The 21,608-nt window shown below is 39.7% G+C and overlaps 2 protein-coding genes across 9 annotated transcripts in view; both read right to left on the reverse strand.

Annotated features, from left to right (window-relative positions):
* Positions 1–1,850, reverse strand: part of LOC311222128 (sucrase-isomaltase, intestinal-like) — a gene marked incomplete at both ends in the record, with an annotated part of 52,379 nt that extends 50,529 nt beyond the window's left edge. Inside the window, one exon of the mRNA XM_084306258.1 lies at positions 1,805–1,850. Coding sequence (XP_084162384.1) covers positions 1,805–1,850 — 46 coding nt within the window. The remainder of the gene's footprint in view (positions 1–1,804) is intronic.
* Positions 1,851–3,401: 1,551 nt separating this feature from the next.
* Positions 3,402–21,608, reverse strand: part of KIF21A (kinesin family member 21A) — an 89,227-nt gene continuing 71,020 nt past the window's right edge. For 6 of the 8 annotated variants that reach the window (XM_084297615.1, XM_084297613.1, XM_084297612.1 and 3 more), the window contains 10 exons: positions 20,487–20,597; positions 18,176–18,206; positions 16,755–16,822; positions 16,049–16,185; positions 13,488–13,668; positions 12,980–13,144; positions 12,181–12,298; positions 9,385–9,555; positions 5,514–5,716; positions 3,402–4,660 (listed from right to left, as the gene is read on the reverse strand). In XM_084297615.1, coding sequence (XP_084153741.1) covers positions 4,567–4,660; positions 5,514–5,716; positions 9,385–9,555; positions 12,181–12,298; positions 12,980–13,144; positions 13,488–13,668; positions 16,049–16,185; positions 16,755–16,822; positions 18,176–18,206; positions 20,487–20,597 — 1,279 coding nt within the window. In that variant the 3' untranslated portion in view covers positions 3,402–4,566. Of the gene's footprint in view, positions 4,661–5,513; positions 5,717–9,384; positions 9,556–12,180; positions 12,299–12,979; positions 13,145–13,487; positions 13,669–16,048; positions 16,186–16,754; positions 16,823–18,167; positions 18,207–20,486; positions 20,598–21,608 lie in introns of all 8 variants that reach the window. The other 2 variants (XM_084297618.1, XM_084297614.1) reach the window with 1 other exon arrangement.

A 21,608-nucleotide genomic window follows, 5' to 3' on the forward strand; every position in this document is an offset into this window, starting at 1 on the left:
GAGGATGGGAATGTGTGGAAACAGGAGCTGAACACTGGCTCCGTTTATCTTTTTAGAGAAATAGTCTCATCCCCACAGCCTGGTGCAACTAACTCAGCCTCACATCACCTGCTACAGGTGGGAACAGCACAAATCCAGTGGACCTTCACCAGCTGGCAGCTTGGCTGCCCCCTCTGTTGCCACCCTTGGGTGGGCTGGCTGCTTTCTGCCCAGCATTCACCCCTCAGCGCACATCCATCCCATGGGGCAGCCCGGAATTCTGCCCCCCTTGTTCCATCCAAAGCACAAAAGGAGCACCAACACCCCTCAGCAATCCCTAGGTGACTTATCTGTGTGGTAAAAATCAGTGAGTAGTCATCAACAACTGAATTAAACACTTTAGCCAGGGCTGGGGTAGCAAACCCTCTCCTTTTCATACTGTGCCCCTGAGGAAGATGAAGAAAAGTCACGCAGCTTGCAAGTCCCGTGGAAGTAGCTGCCAGGCCTTTGCACACTGTGCCCTGACTGTTCCTGCTTATCGAGGGAGAGATGGAAAGATTTCAAAGGCTTCCCATGGCCTTCTGGGTGCTGAGGTCCTCAAACCTGTGCAACCACAGAGGCTGAAGAAAATCATACTACAAACGCCACCTCTGCTGTCCAACCCATAGCTCCCGTGGCCAGAAGCACTGCTCTGTCTTGCATTTGCTAGCTAACATCTGGGTGGGTGAAACACCAAATAGAGTAAAACTATCACATTTAGCTGCCTTTTTTTTTTTTTTTTCTTTTCTAATAGAAATGAAATGCAGCATCAATGTCTTCATTACTGCAATCAGAGAATGTGACCGAACATACCCGAGCAGATTATTAACAGGAGACTTTTATCAACTTATTTCTATAATGAAATGCTTTCAAAATACTTCATAAAGATATTGTGAAGGAAGAAGCTAGTTCAAAGGAAAAAGATGCCCCTGCAGAGACCAAGAATACACTTCTTTTTTTTCTCCTCGTCACCTGTATGAAGTTTAAGTTTTCTAGGGAATTTTGAAACCAAGCAGGGCTGAGCAGCTGAACAGGGCTGCAACCTCCTTCTGTAATAGTGCAGGGCTCCTTCTGTAATAGTGCAAATGGGACAGCAGCAAGTGGAAATATATATTTAATTTTAAAGCCTCTGCATCGTTTTCACTGCTTTTATGGTCCGTGTTTGCATTTCATCTTCTACATATATTTGCAAATGAGCAGCTGAATTTAGTAGCAACTATGACTATCCGCTCCTTTTTCATGATAATTTCCATGGGATCAGGAACTAAAAAGAGGCAGCTTGAAAGATATCAGTGAAAAAGTATCCCCACTGTTGTTTTTTCTTTTTAAATCTTGACTTAAATTTTGTGAAATTGGGTTAGAAAATGCTGCAATAAGGCGTAAGCAAGGAATTAAATCAATACCATGCTCCTCTTAGTATTTGTCTTTACATTTTGGGTTCACCTACACATTTGCAAGGTACTTGCTGCAGAGATTCCTTCTTCCTTTATCTGGCAACTTAAAGGGAGAATAAACCTGATTCCTATTATTAGGCTCTGGTGTATGTGGGTACAAGCCACAGAAAACAGATCAGCACCACTTAACTTTCAGCAGCTGGTCTGGGATCTCTCTCTTACCGAGCCAACCCTGTTGTCTTCCCATAAAGTCACACCAGGTGGAGTTAAGCCCATGCTCTCTCCCTTTCCATGTGAGAAGAGGACCTCCTGCTCTCATAGCTCTTCTACTGTTACCAAACCTAGCTCTTGCTTTGGAAGACTATGACAAAACAGGAATACCAGACATTTACCTGCCAGCACAGTGGCCAAGAGCCAGAGACTCCTGGTTCTCTCCATGGTTCACAGCTGATTTCTGTGCGCAGCCTGTAGCCTTTTATACCAGGCAGAGCTGCGATAAGGATCCCTTCAGATTATTAATGCCATTGCCAATATTTTATCAAAGCTAATTCAATAAACTCATGCTGTTATAACACATGACCTTGCCTGTATTTAAGAACATATCTCAGCAGATAAGACAGGGCTAGTGACTAATTTGTCCACAAACTTTGATAAACATCTGAGTCCCAGTCCCAAGACTTTTCTCAGGATTCTTATAAAAAGCCATTTACCTGAGACTCCCTTCATTTTTTAAACAAATATCTTCAGAGTCCTGTGCTTACCTTTTTCTGATCCATCTTTTGTCACATATATAATTTTATACTAAAAATGAAAAGTTTGGAGAAAAGCAGCTGAAGAAATCTCCATTAAAACAAGACACTGGTACTGTGACCTTTACAAAATGACAATTTTCCTCCAATTATTTGATGGCAAGAACTTCCAGAGTACCTCCGTGTTGTACAGTAAGATTCGTTTTTAGGTGGGATGTCTTCCTGAAGGAAAATAAAAATCTTTCTATACACACAATTCTCTAACAGTCAGATTGGTGCCAACCACAAGACAGCTCATAAAACAAAATGTCTGTGTTTTCAAGCATTGCCAGAGAGAAGCATCTGCAAGTCAGACTGTTGCAACAACAGCCCCTCGCCATATGGTCCACGAAGGCAGAACAGCCTGACAGCAAGTAGTAGTCTCTTAGGTGTGTAAGGACTTTTTTTGCAGTTGAAAAACACAATATTCATGTGAATCTTACACCGTAACAAACTACCTAGGGTTCCCAGATGGCAGCCCTTAGTGTTAAGCTCCGAAGCCACGGGTCGCCAAGCTACTGGCCTCATTTGTGCCTCGGCAGAGGGTGGCCTTCATCTGGCTGGCCAGGGCACCCCGCAGCAGGCAGGCACAGCCTCTCGCAGGTGAATCTACTCTCCATTTGCTCCAAGTACTGCTGTGGTCCCAAATCACGTTGCACACTCATGCACCCTTTAAATACCCTGAAAGCATGATAGATAAACTGTAGCGATACCAATTAGTGCATATTTTAACTCCCAACCTGTACGTTGCCTAACAATACACATCATTTCTGATTTCTGCTGAAACTTGAGCTAAATGAGACTTCACCTCACAAGCAGCATGCATTTTCACCTGCTTTCAAGCTGAGCTGGGGAGGAAATAATTTCTCGAAGATGAGTAAGAGGCATCAGGGCTTTTCTTTGCTTGACACTGCATGTAACAAGGTAAGAGATGTGATCTCCTGAGAACAGGAGCCATCTGCTGCATTTCAGCTAGTATGAGGGAATCCTACTAGGGTTCCTAAGTACTATCAAAGCAGCAGTAATGCCTAACTAGCAGACAGAAGTGGGCTACCAGAACAACCTATGGGCTGCATTACTCAGCAAGCAATTCTACTGCACTACGTAAAATTGTGCGGTTTACACCTGGGGCCTTTGCAAGTGAAGTGAATTCTTACCCAGGAACTATGATTAAAAAAAAAAAAAAGTCAAAGAGAAATAGTTCACATTCACATCTTTATTTGTTGCCTATATAAGCTATAATTTACAGTCTTGTATTTTTTTTGGGGGGAACAAACAACAACAAAAAAACATCAAAAAAACTTCAACATCCAAGCACTGTGTCTGAATCTACATAAAATTTTAAAATTTGCAGAATTTACAAATTAATATTCAGAGCAGTTGGCTAAATTATACATCCTCCCTCAATATCCACACTCTAAGAGCTTTAAAAGTCGTACAGGCACATGATAAGATATTTTCTTTATACAACCATCTATTTACATAGCTTTTTCCAATACACGTGGTTCAGTTCTCAAAGTAACTGCCAAGGCTTGCAAAACAGTGTATTTAAAATACATTTAGCAGCATATAAAATTAGATAAAAAGGAAAAAAAACATTTTTGCTTTAAAAAAAAGAAAATGAGATGATAGAAACAAATCCATAAGAAAAATAGATTAAGATATATTCCTGTCGTGACATTACAAACACCTAGTCATTACAGAACGTAGGCAGAACACTAATAAAACATACCAAGTTATGAGCATTTTAGTTCTAGTCCTGAGCACAGAGCATACGTAGCTGCACAACTTTGGTCAACGAGGATTATATGCTAACATTAACACAGATCATATAGCATTTGCTGTTAGCAGGACACAGTCACATCAGAAGGATCTGTCACTAACAGCTTCCTGCCATCTTTTATTCTCTCTGCTTCCCTAACAACAGTGTAAGTGACCTTTAAAATCCTGAAACGTCTGTCATAATCAAAGGCTTATTAATAGGAAGTCAGCATTCCTGTGCTACCCTAAAAACGCAACACAGCTGATCACAATTGTGAGTGAAATACAGCAAAGCACTTTTCTTTTAAATATATTCCCAGTTATAATTTTAAGATGGTTTCCAGTTAAACCACAAGTGTTACTTACGCACACAAACTCAGCCATTATATATAGACATATGTACGTGATCACTGAGATACAAGAATGCTACCTTTTATTCTTAAATACAGTACGTGTTTTAAGGACAGCAGGTCTGGTAGAAGAGTTCACACTTATTTTTCAGTTCATTCCAGTCATCACCATTTACTTAACAGGCATGCAGCAAACTGCATAGAGTGCACCTCAAATTCTTTTTTTTTTTTTCTTTTTTTTTCCCCCCCACCATCTCAGTTACTGGCAAGATCTTCACTTGCATCTCCTGTATCTGAGATCTGTCCGTCTATCACATTTCGAGCTTTCCAGATCCTCACAGTCCGGTCACTGAAAAACAAAACCAAATCAAAACAGTATTAGACAGTATTAGAGTTAGATAATTACTATGGATAATTTCAGAAGGGGGAAAACCTTTTTTTTTTTTTTTTTTTTTTTTTCAAAATCAGGTGCTTTATTCAGAAAGGTACTGTTGTATAAGTAAGATTTCCATAATAGATATGCAAGGGTCTCCAAGAGAACTTGAAATCTATGGTATACCACACAACTAACAGAATAAGGTGCTTTTCTTAATCAAGTCACCTGAGGTTTCAAGTACTGAATATGCCCACTTTTACTGAGGAATCAAATATTCAAATCAAGGTGTTTAAAGGACAGTAGGACTGTCTTTTAATCTTGCAAAGCTCCTGCTAGCACTTAAGAAAGAAAGCAGGTACCATGGCTTTTCGAAAAATTCCTACAGGTCAGGAGTCAGCCCTAGCAATAACAGCTTAACTCAAGAGGCGAGTTGGTAAAATTCTCACTATTATCTAATTCTCCCCCGTCATCCTGCACATTAGCAGTCTTCAAACTGTTTTGATTGTGCACCCCTTCACTAAAAGATTTTTGAGCAGGCACCTTCAATACATGTATTTTTATTCATTTTGAAGTTACACACATGCACTTGTGAAATCCTAATATTTTCTTCCCCCGTCCCAATGTATCACCTTGCGCATTCCCTGCAGTGCACACACCCCACTTTCGAGACCAATGCTGTGTGTTATTGGCATTTAGGGGCATGGACCAGGTTTTTCCATGTCTGCTATGAAGCAATTTACACAACTGAAGATCTCCCAAATACATTTGCATGGGCAGAATTATAGCAGGAGCTACAGAAAAAGGCTTATAGAGAAGAGAAACTCACTCTGCTGCTGTGAAGATATGGCTGGAGTTAGTGCAGATTGCATTTATAGGACTGTCATGTCCTTTCATCTCCCCAATCTGAGCGAAGGTGTCCACATTCCAGAGCTTGAGGGTGCCTCCTCTGCAGCCGCTGAGCAGAACTGGAGCACCGGCGGGCAGCAGACTGAGAGCACACACCCAGTCTTTATGAGCATTAGGAACTTGCTGAAAGACAGAAAGCAGGCAAATCTTACAAGGATGAAAGAAATATAGACGAATGAGCACAGAATTAGAAATAATAATAAATAAATAAATAACAACAACTCAAAACCAACCCTGAGTTCAAAGCCCAGCTCCCATCCTGCAGACCATTAGCTACAGCACTCTGGACACATCCCAGCCCTGTGGCTTCTCCTTCTTTAGAACAAGGAGGGTGCTTTCTTCCTGAGGCTGCATCTACACTACGAGTCATCTAGGGTTTGTTTCTCTTTGATAAATAGTGCTACAGAACAAGAAGAAAAAACAATATGCACAACTGCCACGATGTGGAACAGAAATTAATTTAGGATAATGCTAATTTAGGGTAACGCTAAATCTGCATATGTTCAAATGCATATTTGAATGCATATTTGAACATATGGTCTCTGTGTATTTTTCAAGTCTGTCTGTAGAAGTTATAAAACACAAAAAGAAAATAATCCCAAACACTGCTCAAAAAATACACCAGGGAAACAGAAACTACACTTCTATATTTGCTTTCCTCCTTTCTTCTTTTCCCACTACACATTATAAATTGATCTGGCGATATAGCACTTCAAAAAGATACATCAGCTCTTTATTAAGGAAGGACACCAGCATTTCACTGCTGATTCTGAAAGCCAAATGGTGTACAGACTGGCTGAGAACAACATCCATTTGACACAAACACCAGGGAAATAACAGTTCAAGTTTACAGTCTTTTTAGGGAAGCTGGGCTGGCTCTTCTCCAGGTCAGCTTTGTAGGAACTCTTTTGTTTTGCTGCCTTCCTTACATTATGGAGCACATACAGCTTTCTAGGACCTTTCTACAGCTTTCTATTGGAGTTTATCTACAATACACGCTGCTTGGCATGTGTAGCACCAAGTAAAGTAGACGATGTCCAGATTCTTTCAAAGAGCATGATTGTTGAATGATTTTCACCAACTAGGTGAAACAAGGTTTTCCAAACCAGGACCTGATGAAATATTAACATTTATACTTTAAAGCAGCTTCAGCTCTATTTCAGGCTTTTTTGTAAGAACAGTCATGTCGAGGAACATCAAGGAGAGCGATGAAACCTGTGGTATTTAGACTCTTCTACCACGTACGTGATCAAGTCAAAATTCTACCTACACTTACTAAAAAATAACTAAGTTCTAGATGTAACATCTGCAGGACCACAGAGGAGCTGAGGTTGGCAGGGATCTCTGGAGATCATCCAGCCCAATCCCCTGCTCAAAGCAGGGTCAGCCAGAGCGGGCTGTTCAGAGCCAGGTACTGGTTTTGAGGAGCTCCAGGGGTGGAGACTCCACAACCTCTTTGGGCAACTGATTCCAGTGTTCAATCACCTTTACAGATGATTTACAGAAAGAAAACTCTCGCTTTCTTTCTTACATTTAAATATTTCCTGTATTTCAGTTTGTGTCCACTGCCTCTTGTCCTTCCGCTGGATACCACTGAGCAGAATCTGGCTCTGTTTTCTTTTCTCTCTCCTATCAGGTATTTATATATACTGACAACCCTCTCTTCTCCAGTCTGAATAGTCTCTTGGTGTCTCTTCACGCTTCTGTTCTTGCTTCCACCTCTTGCCTTTTAGTGTTTGAGTTTAGTCAAGAGCTCCTTCCGTATCCATGCAGGCCTCCTTTCACCTTTGCTTCACTTTCTGCATGTTGGGATGGAACACTCTTCAGCTTGGAAGTCCTTGAAAAATCACTGAAAAACTATTGAAAAACTATTCTCTTGGGCCCCTCCTTTCTCCAGGACCATATCCCAAAGGATTCTTCCAGACAGATCCCTAAACAGGCCAAAATCTGCTCTCAGGAAGTCCAGGTTTGTGATTCTTCTGCTCATCTTGTTTCCTTCTCTGTGCTATCATCTCATATACTCCAATCACCCCAGGGGCATATATCCTTCCCTATTTATCTTATATTTTTATTTATGTTTAAAATCTCTATTAAAGACATAGAAGGTTTATTTCTTTATTCCACATGGTTGGGAACTCTGCAAGAATACAGACTACAAGTAAAGGAAAGTACTTATTTCACAGTACTTAGCAGGTGCAAGACCACCTCTGGACTACTGGGCCCAATCTGGGGCCTCCCAGCATATGAGGGGGGTTGATAAACTGAAGCAAGTCCAGTTGTCCTCTGGAAAATATTTGGGGGCCAGAGAAGAAGGAGATGAAAAGGGAAATCAGTGTGTGTAGCCTGGAAAGAAAGAAGGCTGAAAAGAAATCTAATTGCTGTCTTCTCCTACCCAAAACAGGAAATCTAGTGAGAACAGTCAGATGTTTTTCAAGTGCACACAGCAAAGAAAGTTGCAACAAACCGAATTCTGACTGGGTACAAGTAAAAAAAATAATTCATAGAGGAGTAGTTAAGGAGCGCAGTAGGTCACCCAAAGCGAACTGTGCAATCTGTGACCTTGGAGACTTTTCAAAACTCAGCTGGGCAAGGCCTCTCTACTCAGCATTGGTGAAGCCACACTCTATTCAGTTCTGGGCCCCTTTTTCTGGGAAAACTCTAACGTAGGGCCACCAACATGATGTAGAGACTGGAGAACCTCTCCTTTCAGAGGCTGAGAGAAGAACTGAGGCTGTTCAAGCCTGGAGAGGAGGCTCAGGAGGCTCCATCTGAAGTACACAAATAACTGAAGGGAGGGTGCAAAGAAGATGGAGCCAGGGCAAGAGGCAGTGGGCACAACCTGGGACACAGGAGGTGCTGCCTGAACACCAGGAGCACTTCTGTGCTGTGTGGGTGACTGAGCACTGGCACAGGTTGCCCACAGAGGCTGTGGGGCCTCCTCCTTGGGGATCTTCAGAAGCTGCCTGAACGTGGTCCTGGGCAGCCTGCTCTGGGTGTCCCTGCTTGGGCAGGGGTTGGAGCAGCTGGCTCCAGAGGGCCCTGCCAGCCTCAGCTTTCTGTGACTCTGTAACCAGACCTAACTTCAAATTTGGCCTTGCTTGCAGCAGCAGATTGTGCTAATGACCTTCAGTGGACATTTTCACCTTGAAACGTAGCCTCCAGTGGCCACTTTCACCCTGAATGACCCCATGGCTAGCAAAACCAGATGTTTTCTAACAGTTAGCAGAGATTATTATATATGCATTACAGGTCTTATAGAATGCATATGTTATATAATTTGAATGGCAGTCTAAGGAGGAAACTTTTTAGAGGAAGACTGGGGGGAGGAAGAGAGATTCTAAACCCCTTCCTACAAAAAGATATTCTGTAGCCTGACCTGGAGCATTGCTTGTCATTAACGAGTTCTTAGTCCAAAATTTACCACCTTGTCAGTGACATAAGGATGTTGTTACCCAATGGTTCAAATCACAGAGAAGGGAAATGTTGCTTTCATTCCAAGCAAAACCAAAACAAAGCCAAACACAACAACAGCAAAAACACATACTCAAAACTAAAATGAAGCCTAACCACTTCATCAGGATTTCCTGACACTACACAGACTGAAGAGAAAAGTGAGTGCATTCCTAGTACAAAGATAGGTACATTATTGATTTCCTTCTCACTCAGCGCTGTGCCTTCCATTTTAGAAACATTAGTAAGTGAATAGTCATCATCTAAACCTGAAAATTTACACGACCTGAAAGGAGTTCTAAAGCGTGACTGTCACATTAGCCACATTATTTTTACGTTACCTGAAGAAGGTCTTTCTGAGCCAAATCCCATTTCTTAATTCCATTGTCTCTGGATCCACTAAAAAGGTTGTCTCCCATAATAGCAAGTGCTTCGATGCCATCATAGTGAGGAGGTTCAAAATTGTGTGTAGGACTCACGCTTCCAAGAGCCCCTTCAGTTACATCAAACATCTAAAATAAAAGAAATTATCAAATATGGTAAGCAAAAATTATCTGCTCTCCAACAAGCTTGGAAACAGGCAGCAAATAACTTAAAGGGAAAAACTTGGAAAGGTCTCTAAAGTCTTATTAGAGTCCAATGTATTATGATGGATATTAAACAGAAATTATCTAACAGAACCACCTCTTTCTTCTCTTCTGCCTTTTGCCTGATGCAGGAATGCTTTGCTGACATACAGAAAACTGCTCTGGGAAAATGTGCTACTAACTAGTTATGAAATGCACAACATCTTCAGAAGAAAGAGCCTCTCTATTACATGTCTTTGGCTAGGGAAACAAAGCTCACGTGTGTACAGAAAGCACAGTTCAAACAGGAAGAAGCATGGAGACAGCTGAAGAAATATATTTTTCTGGACAAGGTGTTTTGGCAAAGGATTCACACCATTATGTATTCATACTTTCCAGGGGCTAGACACACCTCTCTCCTTGCCTGTGCTCCAAAAATGGAGTCATAAAACAAATAATTAAAATGGTGTCATTTAAAGAATTGAAGCCATAACCAGCCCCATCAGCTAACTGTCTCTAGAGCAATAGTGTTAAGCAATCCTGTTTCATTTTGCATTGCAGCACGCCACAACTCACACAGTTAGACTAAGCTGAGGAGGAACAGATGAGCTGTAACTTTTAAAAACCACTACCTGCTTCACAAGCAAATGTCAGACTTCATTCCCTATTATTAGATCTTCATCGACTTTTTCAAATTAATAAGCTTGGCAGTATGAAAGAGACAGATTGGTGATATGAAAGAAAATCTTAACTGAGTTAAAGGTATTTTAGAAATTACAGCATTCAATTAACATATATCAGTTCAGTTGTAACAAAAATGTCCAATGATACCACCAGAAGAATTAGGCACTGAGATGACTAATATTCCTGGCTCAGAAAACAATACCACAGTTTTCTGTGGAGGGAAAGCAGTTTGCTGTGACCGGATCTACTATATCCAGTCCATCCACCTGTGCAGAAGAACGCAGAAATCCCAAATCATGGCACTGACCAGGAACGTACAGAACATTTGTAGTGTCTGAAGTGACCTGACTGTTCTGGAGGTTCTTGCAGAAGACCCACAGCACATACACACGGCCAAAACATCCATGGATATTCTAGTAGTGTAAGTGAAGAAGCAGGCAGCCTCATAAGGATTTAGGTAGCTTACCCACAGCAAGGGAGCCCACAAGGATGGCAGAATACAACAGACAAACTGCTTTGACTATTGACAGATAACTTTTCCCCAAACCATCCCACCCCCGGCTTGTCACGGGAGTCAGCTGTGTGACAACCTGACATTACATGATTGCATCCTGTTGGCTCACTGATGTCCTCCACTCAGTACTGTGCTAGGATGGTAGCTCCCAACTAACCCAATATTCTGAGCCATATAGAGAAGTAATTATTCCAGTCTCTCTCTGTGTCATCCTGTTCCCTAAGAATCCTCTCACCTATAACCATAGGGACATCCAAAGGCCAAACCATCAAGCTATGTACCCACCTCCCAGCCTGTCTTCTGAGGCTAGACCACCACACAGCCAAGAGTCCAAGAATTGCAGGGTAGGAACAGCAAAAAGAGAAAGCTTATAGCTCAGAGAGAGAGAGAGCTCAGGTTATGTCTCCCTGATGCACTCCCAGCTGTGTTTATACACCTTCTCTAGTGTAAGAGAAGTATAGGCAAATCCAGCAGGCAACACCAGAATGAAGGATAACCCTCCAAAACAAGCTAGGGTCTCTTGCTCATAAAATCTACGGCTTCACAATTCATATGTTCTTTGCATTGTGCGAGGTAGCTTTATGGAGATGATGAAGTATAGCTCCCATGTTCTCAGAAACATGCCCTGGTGGTTTGGGCACATTCCCGAGAAACTGGAGATTGTAGATTCAAATACACTCTGGCCGAGATAGGAAAAAGAAAAAAAAAAAAAGGAAAAAGAAAAAAGGAAAAGCAAGAGCCAGAAACAAAAAACTGACTCCTTACCCCTGAGTGAATTAATCACAATGACAAGAAGCAGAAAGGTGCCATAACCTCACTATGCTATGCTTAAACACAACTCAGCATAATCAAAGGGTGTGCTAACGAAAAACCCATAAGATTGGACAGCTGGGCTGTGATGCACAGGCCTTTCTCTCCATCCCCACTTTATAAATGGGGTAACATGTAAGCAAGAGCCTGGGCTAGACCCCAAGCTCTTTACTGTGGAGAGCATACAGAACACCTCTGCCAAGGCAGCTAGGTCTAGACTCCAAAAGGGAGGCACTCATTGAAGTAACATTTAGCCTGTGAAAGTATCTAAACAGCAGGTGTAACGTATCTTTCTCCAAGATTTCACGCTCCTGAAGCCCACCTTACTAAGGTGAAGAAAAAGTTTAACTACAGACAACCTGATTCACGTTGTTTTCATAATTGTTCTATCATGAGATTAAAAATGATGCTTATAAAGACTGAATGCTATTGATAATCTGATAGAATAATTTCTACCTTGGTTATCAGATTTCAGATACAGAGATGTGAGTCACTCCTGCTGAAGCCTGCATCCCATGCTGATGTGAAGAGTTAAAATAAACAGACAAATACTTCTGTTTTACCTTTATATAATGATCCTTTGAACCAGTGACAATAAGATCTTGCCCATTGGAAATTCGTTCCACAGTAAGGCACATAACAGGACCCTGGTGACCAGTTAGCTTTCCTGTAGACTGAAATCTTCAAGAATAAGAAAAGAAATGAATGAGGATTTATTTTTATTTTTCCATGTATCCAACATAAGCTATAACAGTTTCTGCCAGGATCTTGTAACAGTTTCTTTTCTCCTATGTCTTCACTAGTCATCTACTGGTTTACATACTCTGTTCCCCATACCCATGCATAAACGTGAAATGGAAATAAAAGTTTATGTTTAGGTTGAAAACAAAAACACAGTAAAACAAACAAACAAAGAAAAACTTTAAAATAGACTCCTTAAATTATTTTCTGTATTTTGAGTGCCCTCTTTAGGTGCAGGTTCTGTTTGGGAAAAATGCTATCTAATAATTATCATAGCCACACGTTATATTGCATTACATCAGTCAGTAATCATAATCTCATCTGCAATTACCAGTCAAGACTCATGCATCTGTCACCTTACTCTTCAGCACGTGTCTTAAACACAGAACCTTCATTTTTTTTCCCGCTATTATTTTTACTGAAACAACTCACCATAACCTTAACAACCAAGGAAATCAAGATCAATTCCATTATCTCTGTAACAACCATAGCACAGATTAGTTGATCCATATCTTTACCCAGAATATGGATATTACCATGAACAGGAAACACCTCCCTGACTTTGTTACACACACACGTGTAACCACCTAAGGAAGATTCTCTTCTGCTGATGTTCAGTACCTTTTCAGGTCCCACATCCTCACTGAGTTTCCAGCAGCTGCATAGAGGAAAGTGCCAGTTGGATTTAGTGCAATCTGATTGATCTGGTTCTCTCCAGCAGGGATAGTGACTGTTCTGTTAGTACTTGCTGAACACACATCACCAGGCATCGCCTGGCCTGAAGACCTGAGCACAAACAAGGAGGAGAAAAATAAATAAATAGAATAACTACATTATATTCTCTTTATATATTATTTAAAATAAAGCCTATTTACCTGAGCAAAAAGGCTATAAAGCCAATAATGAATACCAGAGACCTGATAAAACACATGTATGCAAATTGTTTCATGTTTTCATATATTGTCAATGCCCCACACTGACCCACCTTGAACATGTTAAAATAGAGCCTTCAACCCCAACAGTGTATTTGAGTTACACTGTAGTACACTATGGAATTAAATCTAATTTAATTTGAGATAAAGTTAAAGATTCATTCAAGCTCTTGGTATTCAAGGCTTAATATACTTACGTCAATGTCCGAACACACTTAGCAGAATCTCTGATGTCCCACACCTTGATATAGGATGTCGAGACGGTGAAGACCAGACTAGTGTAGTTGCAGTATTTTATAGAAACAACATTATTTGGATGACCCCCCAGTGACATAATCTCTTGTCCAGTTACCAGATTCCAGACTTTACAAGTACGGTCTAAATAAAGACAAGCAAAAACAAAAACAAAAGGTGGGAATTAAATAGAAAACTCATATTTTTTCAAAGCTCAATAATTCAAAAAAAATCCATACATTCAGCTGTATTCATACATATCCCCCCCTTTTGGCAGGCACTGCATAAAAATGGCCAAATGAAATTGGTCTTTAAGAGTACACATGGCATCATCTACCATCATCAAAATTAAGCAGGATGAATCATTAACTGTCATGTTCAAGATGTGCATGTTAGCTCCCAGAACATTTTAAAATGATAAAATCCCATCCCAAGGAAAGTGAGTAAAGATACAGAAAGTTCGGAGGTTGTGAGGTTTGGATGATGACAGATGAAGAGAAGAAGCCAATTTTACACTCAAGAATTCTTCATCAAGATCATAGTTCAGGAGAGAATGTGAACTTCGGGATGATGGAGGATTGACTGCCACAACAAATACAAAGTCAAGAAGCAATTCAAACTATTCAGTGCTTTAAGAGCATCTGAAAATTCCAGCGTAAGTGCCTTAGTCATAGTTTTCATTCAGTAGCAATCCAATTTAAATACTGCAAACTTTTGTGTTCTAAAATCCCAAATGCACTGAGGGTTTCAAGAATTTTGCAGCACAAATGGAGTCCACACAGGACACTCTCCTTGTTGCACCATGTCACTCACCCTCTATATTTTAGAAATACATTTTTACAGGTGTAAATACTGGGAGCACAAAGAACAAACTTCAGCTGTCAGCAGTTGTTACGGTAGCATGAAGAAGGTAAGCATACCAAGAACAGGTCAGCTGCTTTAAAAATCTCAATTGTTAAGAGCAAAGCCCAACATCCACAACACACCTGAGAGCTTATTATCATTACTGAATCGGCACTGGCTGTTACTGTTATGTGCTGTGTCTTTCTGCTTCAGCAACAGATTCCAGAAGATTTAGCTTTATTTAATTAAACAGCTGTCTACACTCTTCTATTCATGAGTAAAAGTGTACTTTGTGAAGTTTTCCCCTCCAAAATACATACAAAAAATATTCCTCTGTAAGTATGGGAAGCTAGCATATGACAAAAAGGAGCAAGTATTTACAACATCTGCAAGCATTCCCGTGTTCCAATAAAAAAAAAAAAAAAGAAAAAAAGAAAAAACTTATATGCAAAATAAATTAAAAAATTAAAGCCCTTTTTCCCCACGTAGCCACTGCATTTGAAACCTCAATACAAATCAACTAAGCAGCATTTGCAGAAGCTATAAATATATCGTCTTATTGCACCTGCATACAGTTGCACAAATTCTAAAATATTGAACAGAATTTTTAAGACCAAAAATTTGCCAATTCACTCTATCAGTGTCTCTTGATATTTTTAACAGACAGGTAGGGGAATAGGCACAGAAACAACATCTGAATGTTAGCAGTAGAAGACCTACAGCTGGGGGTGCTATCTCTTTGTCATGCAGAAAACGCCTTGAAATTTCAGAATGGACACGTTACGTGTAGTAGTGAAAAGGAGAGTGTCCCTGTCAGTAGGCACTAACTTCTTCTCAGCCACCACTCTAATTCACCCGAGCTTCAATTCTTCAAGGAAAATTCACAGATTATCACTTAGGCTCTATTTGAGAGAGCTTCCAAAGTTTCATGCATTACTAAGAACTTAGCGAGTACTTTATTATAACTGCCTCATATGAAAAGATTCAGAAAAAGAGAACACACAAAAATAAATTTTGAATGATACTAGAAAGAGCATTTATGAAAAATAACCACCGAGGTCCAGTTACATTATCTTCAAGTCAAACTGAGTGATTACAATGCAGAGTCAACAAAGATAGGAAGGAAATATTTTCTTCCAAAATGCTATTCCTATCAGATTGAAGAGCTTGTAGATTGTTCTACCCAGTAGGGAATTTAGTGTCTACTAAATCTAGCCCAACCCACAACAGCCATACAACTCTCACAGCCCACAATGGGCAGGTAATGAGATGCACATGGAAAGCAGAAAACAGCTCCAGCTCTGCAGAATGAATCTATTCAAACTCTGTAGGTAGGGCAGCCAAAATGTGCTAATTCCCACCTCTACCTCTACATCCTGAGGCTAATACTTTGCCATGTGAGCATCTGTTACCATGACTGGCTGCAGCTTAAAATTCAACAAATGCTAACATTGTTCTTGAGTGTTACCTTTTCCACTACGAATATGGAGCTAAATACTAAACAATAAGGTTAAAAATCTGTAGACAATTACTCTAAGTCCTTCTTCAGCTTATGTTGGAAACAGATCCTCACAATTTTCCACTGAGTTTACAGCACTAAGCACAAATTGGGAATTTCACAATAACCCAGGTTGTGAAATCAGCCTGTACAGGCAGCACAGGTGCATGAAGCTTGCCCAACCTTTAGATCCAGTGAAGAGAAGATCATCAGTTGCATCTACACAGAGCACAGCCTTGGCATGTCCTTCAGCTGTATAGATACACTGAAGTGGGGAAGATCGGATGCATTTTGAAGCAGGGAATGGGTTAATTATCCCCCTAAAGAAAAAAGAAAATGTGAGTTGGGCATAGTAATAGACACGGATCAAATTAATTTACTTATATGTAGGGGAAAAGTTAATTTCATTTGCTTAAATGCGAGGAATAGAACAGCTGAATGCCTTTCATAAACTATGCAAGGATTTTACTATTTAGCTTTAACGAGCGTGAACTCTGGGCTAAATAAAGGAAATCACAAACTAAAAGAAACAAGAAACAAAAAGAGACAGGATGCTGAGTGTTGGGTACATGGGAAAACCTGCAAGATGCTGAAAGAGCCAAGATGCATAAAGCTCCTGGGTTCAGAAGACCAACCACAAGACTGCAAATTGCAGAAGGACAGCTTAGTCCAAATAGCACATCTGAAAAATGCAGTGAAGGTAATGTACACAGACAATTCCAAAGAGAGACATTCCAAAGAACTAATTCCGGGAAAAATTTCACACAGCCACCCTCTATGGGCAAGCCTGGAGAACTGCTGCTAACTCGTGTGCCTGAGGAAGGTCCCTAGCCTGTACACAACACCAAACTTAAATGGCTATAAGGGAGGATAGTGAGAACACAGGTACCCCAGAGAAATCTTTCCAGGGTACGTGTAGCTTACTCTGAGGTGGTACCAAAAAGATTGTAACGCAGCCTGAAAAATAAATAAATAAAATGACTCTAATCCTCATAAAATAATAGTAGTGTAAAATCCCATGCGTACAACCGCATGCACAGTGCAATTACGCTTCCCCTTTTCTGTGAAGTGTAGAAAAGCCTACCCTGTTTACTTGTTAGATTATGCCCACAAACGTGCAATGTTAGATTGTGACCTGACCAGCTCACAGTCAAGAAACACAGCCACACTCTTCTGGGGATTACATTCATAATCATGAGAAACAGCCACTAAGCCCTATCTCATAAAAACCATCAGGCTTAGGAAAATGTAAAAATTCCATAATACTGCCCAGAAGAAAATTGCTACAGAATGAAGAAGTCTTTACTGATATGAGCTAACTTAGCGGCCTCGTTTATCTGGTATGGTTTTAGAGATGATGATTTTATGATTCTATTCTATGTAATTCATAACTTCCTCACTTTGAATAATACGTTCATCTTTCAATCTGAACCTTATGTAAAGTGTTTTCAAGAACACAGGAATAGACAGTTTACTATATTGTTATTATTTTAGGTGTCTGTGCTTTGTTTTCTAACACTACACAGAACTAACATTTTTTCTCAGTAATATTCTCCAGTGGATCAGGCTGCCTGTAGACTGCGAATTACTCCTACTGCTGCTCCCACCCACTCATTCCCTTGACAAACCATGTAAAATACATGTCCCAGAGCTATTTATCTACCTGTGTGCTGTGCTTTGAAATCTACAGACAAAACACGCTATGCTTGCTACAATGACTAGACAAAGCCACCAACACATTATTATTAATCCTGTGACTGCCCTTTTCTTGCTAATTTTTTTCACTGAGTGCCAAAAGCCTAAGCCACTGCTTGGAAACATGAGTAGGGACATTTATTTCATCTTTCAAACCACTATGCATCCTGTCAGAAAGAAATGGTAGAAACTATTTGTTTTTATTTACAGAATTTAATTTTTGAGTCACCTAAGCCTACAACTGAACAAGGAAAAAAAAAGACAAGCTTCAAAAAAAGTGAGAAAATATTTGCTCTTTTTCAAAGAAAACAAAGAGAGAGTGTATCTATGGAAAGGTGTACACCCTAACTCATTTAAAAAAAAAAGCAACCACCAAACTGACATGCTCAACAATGATAACGAAAACCCTAAAAAAAAGGGGGGGAGGGGGACACATGCTTGAGCAGCATTTCAAATTTTTAAACTTCTGGCAAAAGCAAAAATTCTACAGTGCATAAGTACCAGGAAAATTCATGCATCAAAATGAAATGCAAAATGAAATTTCCTAAGAACTGGAATAACTTCAGTGAGAGATGGCAGGAAAACAGACAAGAGAAAGAGAGAATACCTGTATACCTCCGACAGAGAGGAATCACTTTCATCAGACCTACAACCAACAGTGGTGGAATTGTGAGGAGAAAGAATAGAGGTATCAGCAGCAAAGTAAAGCCTCCGTATTAGAAGAACAAACAACAGCATGGCCAGTCCAGAAAAGCAATGCAAATTCATATACAGTATGCAGCATTGCTCAGGGTATACCTTAAATCCACGATAATATTAGGGAAAAAAAATTCATTAAACAGCTCTCTTGGCAGTGAGTTACATTGGTAGACTGCCTCAAACCAAGAAACTGAGTAACGCCCACTAAGCCATTTTTTATTTCCCCAATATTTTCTTACAAAAGTAAAGGTAAAGCAAAAGGAGAAGATGGATTCGAACTTTAACCTTTGGAACATAACGCTTATTGAAAATATGAAAAGGAAAAATCATTTCTAACACCAATGCCTGTTAAGTATAGAAGAAAGATGTAAAATGTTAATCTGAAAAATATAAATATTAAACATTAATAGCCCACTGAAACAGGAACAGCAATTTGGAGATTATCCTTACTTCAAGGTCCTTCACCTCTCGTTTTCAAGAAGAGTTTTAAAAATAAAAAACAAGAGAACACACAAGAAGAAAAAGCTCCCCCAAGACATGAATGTTTTCAGTATGTCATAAGATACCCTTCATTTCTAACTCAAATTGAACAGATCCAGCAGCTCCCTTTTGAGTTCAAAGCCAGTGCAAAGAAAATGAAAAAGGTTAAGTGGGAGTTAGCAGTAAGATGACATATCAAAGATGAAGAAGTTACAAGCACTGTTAAATTATTGCAAGCATTGCAAGCTACTGCTTGGTATGTGGCAACCCTGCAGACTGAAAGAAGACAGAATTTTTATTTAAAAAAAAAAAAAAAAAAAGTGGACAGAGACCTATTTCTCATCTGGCTATAGCCTGAACCAAAGGTTTATTCCAAGTTTCAGTTGTGGTTCATAAGTGCTGCATGGCACTATTATCAGTACTGAAACCTGCAATAAAGATTCTGTTCAACCCAAGGCGACTGCAATTTGGACAAACTCCTGCAGAAACAGATGCCTAACATCCCAGGAAACTGAGCTCTACTTCTAAATGAGGTGTTGATATCATCTGCTCCTCAAGATCACCTCCTAACGTGAGCCTGTTCAATAATTTGGATAATCTCTAAACAACTACATTCTAGCCGTTTCAACATCCTGCCCTCCAGGGTGCCATTGTGACAGTGCTCTGAGCTGGAATAACTGAAAAACTGTCAAAAGCACAATTTCCTATGTTGTTAGCCTAATTCTACTTTCAAGTGTAAGCACACACACAAATACACATATATCTAAAAATTCTACAGTTCTTTTCTGTCACAGTTTAAGGCTTTAAAACTACAAGTACCAAACATAGCCTAGAATGTAGGAAACAAGGTTCAGCAGGAAATTGTTTTCCTTAAATTTTTACAGCAGTTTCATGTAGGTTTTGAAGTATTTTATTTGAAAGATACATGAAAGCAGGAGAAATGTCTCCTCCCGTCTTGCAGGAGAAAGGCAAAATATCTAACAGATACTACACTAGTAACTTGAATGCACTTTGCAAGTCCCTGTTCGGGGGCTGAGGCTTTCCTCTGTGACTTACTTATCCTGCTGAACTGATGTGTTTCCCTGAGAAACAGTAAGACGGCTAAAAACATTCATTTCATTACGGGGCCGGCTTGGTGGGGAAGTAGGAGGTGACAGACTAGCCTCTGGGGTTCCAGAATCTGAGCTACAAGAAAAAAAGAACATCTTCTTTAACAGGCTGTGAATGGTTAGAGATGTTAAATGCAACATGCCTCAAATGTTAGATCCTCTTTTCTTAAGCAAATAAATAAAATTATAATGATGGCTACAGATGTTTCCCAGAGCAAGTAACAAAAGTTAAGATTACAAATGGCTTCAGACTGCAAGGTGGCAAAATGTTCAAAATTTGCTTGATAACAGCGGAAGCTCCAAGCAGAAAAATCAGGTATGTAAAATGAAGTCATATAACTGCAGTTCCTTAGAGAAAATGATGATTGTTATTTAATAATAATATTTTTTTTTTGAAAAAAAGGAAATGCTCCAAAGGACATTTTCAGAGCTCTGGTCCAGAGTTATTTGTGTGTACAAAATTACTTGGGAGGAATAAAAAAAATAAAAATACACACACAATGGTTGAGCAATAATAATTTCATTGCCAACAATAAAAACAACTATCCTAAAATCAAAGAAACAGAAAATACAGATTTATTTTTCAAGAAGATATACCCATGGTTTAAATTATTCCAGAGAAAATAAAAGATTCTTACAGTTTTTGTTCTTTTGCCTTTGTTTTTTCCATTGTTTTGTCATAGACTTTTCTCTTGGTTAAAGGTGAAGGTTCGGGTATCTTCTTCTCCGACAAAGATGGCTGTCTGGAACTGAATCAAGAGGAATCGTTATCTTACTTTACAGCATTTGTCGAAGTTGCTTTTCCCACATTAACTGTCATTTTCTCACTCAGAAGTACTTAATGTATTATTATTTCATCTCTTGAGACTATCAGATTTAAATTTGTTCTCACATTTTAATAATAAAACGCACCAGATGCATTAACTTCCACGGTTCATCAACATATCAAGAGAGACATACTGAAAACACACAGTAGATTCACTAATTCAATAATAAAAGAGGTTGACTAAAATAAATACAGTAGCTGGAGGATGTACCTCAAATTAAGACCACAGAGAAGACTGAAAGTCTAAGATCTAGAATTTCTTATTCCACAAATTTCACCTACAGTAGACCACTTATGGATACAAAGAACAGAAATCACAATGGCTCCTACAGATGAATTAAAACATTCACTAACACATTCCTGTTCTGATACCAAATTCACAATTGGGCTGTGAGAAAGTATCTTCCATTTACAGCCTGAAAATTTTGACACTGCTTCTCTTCTTCCTTGCTTTCCTTTCCTCCTTTGTCTCTCTAGCTCTTTCTACAAAATAATTCCAGTTCAGTCACTGTGGTCTTTATCCCAACTTTTTACTTCCCAATACAAATAACAAATGATCAAGAGTGCAATACTAATGTTGACATTCGAGCACTATCATTTTACTGGTCATCCAGATGATCTCCACTTTTCTGAATTCCTGCTCCTCACTAGCTAGACAAACAGAAAAGCCACATGTGCTTTGGTTTATGCTTTTTTGTGTGAATAGAGGTTGTTCCTACAACCAGCAAGACCAGAAATGCTTTCTAAAAGGGAGAAAGCAATTCTCAAAGTGCTTTCGTGTCAGACAACTTTACTAAGCAGACTAGACCCAGTGGGCAGGCACTGGCTTGACACAGTTATTAGCATCCAGTCTCAGAGCTCTACAGACTCATGAGGACTCTACAAATCCATCTGAGAACTTGTGGGCAAAATAGCACGATTTAACATGAGCCAG

The sequence above is a fragment of the Netta rufina genome (genome assembly GCF_964035555.1).
Source record: "Netta rufina genome assembly, chromosome: 1".
Classification (NCBI taxonomy): domain Eukaryota; kingdom Metazoa; phylum Chordata; class Aves; order Anseriformes; family Anatidae; genus Netta; species Netta rufina.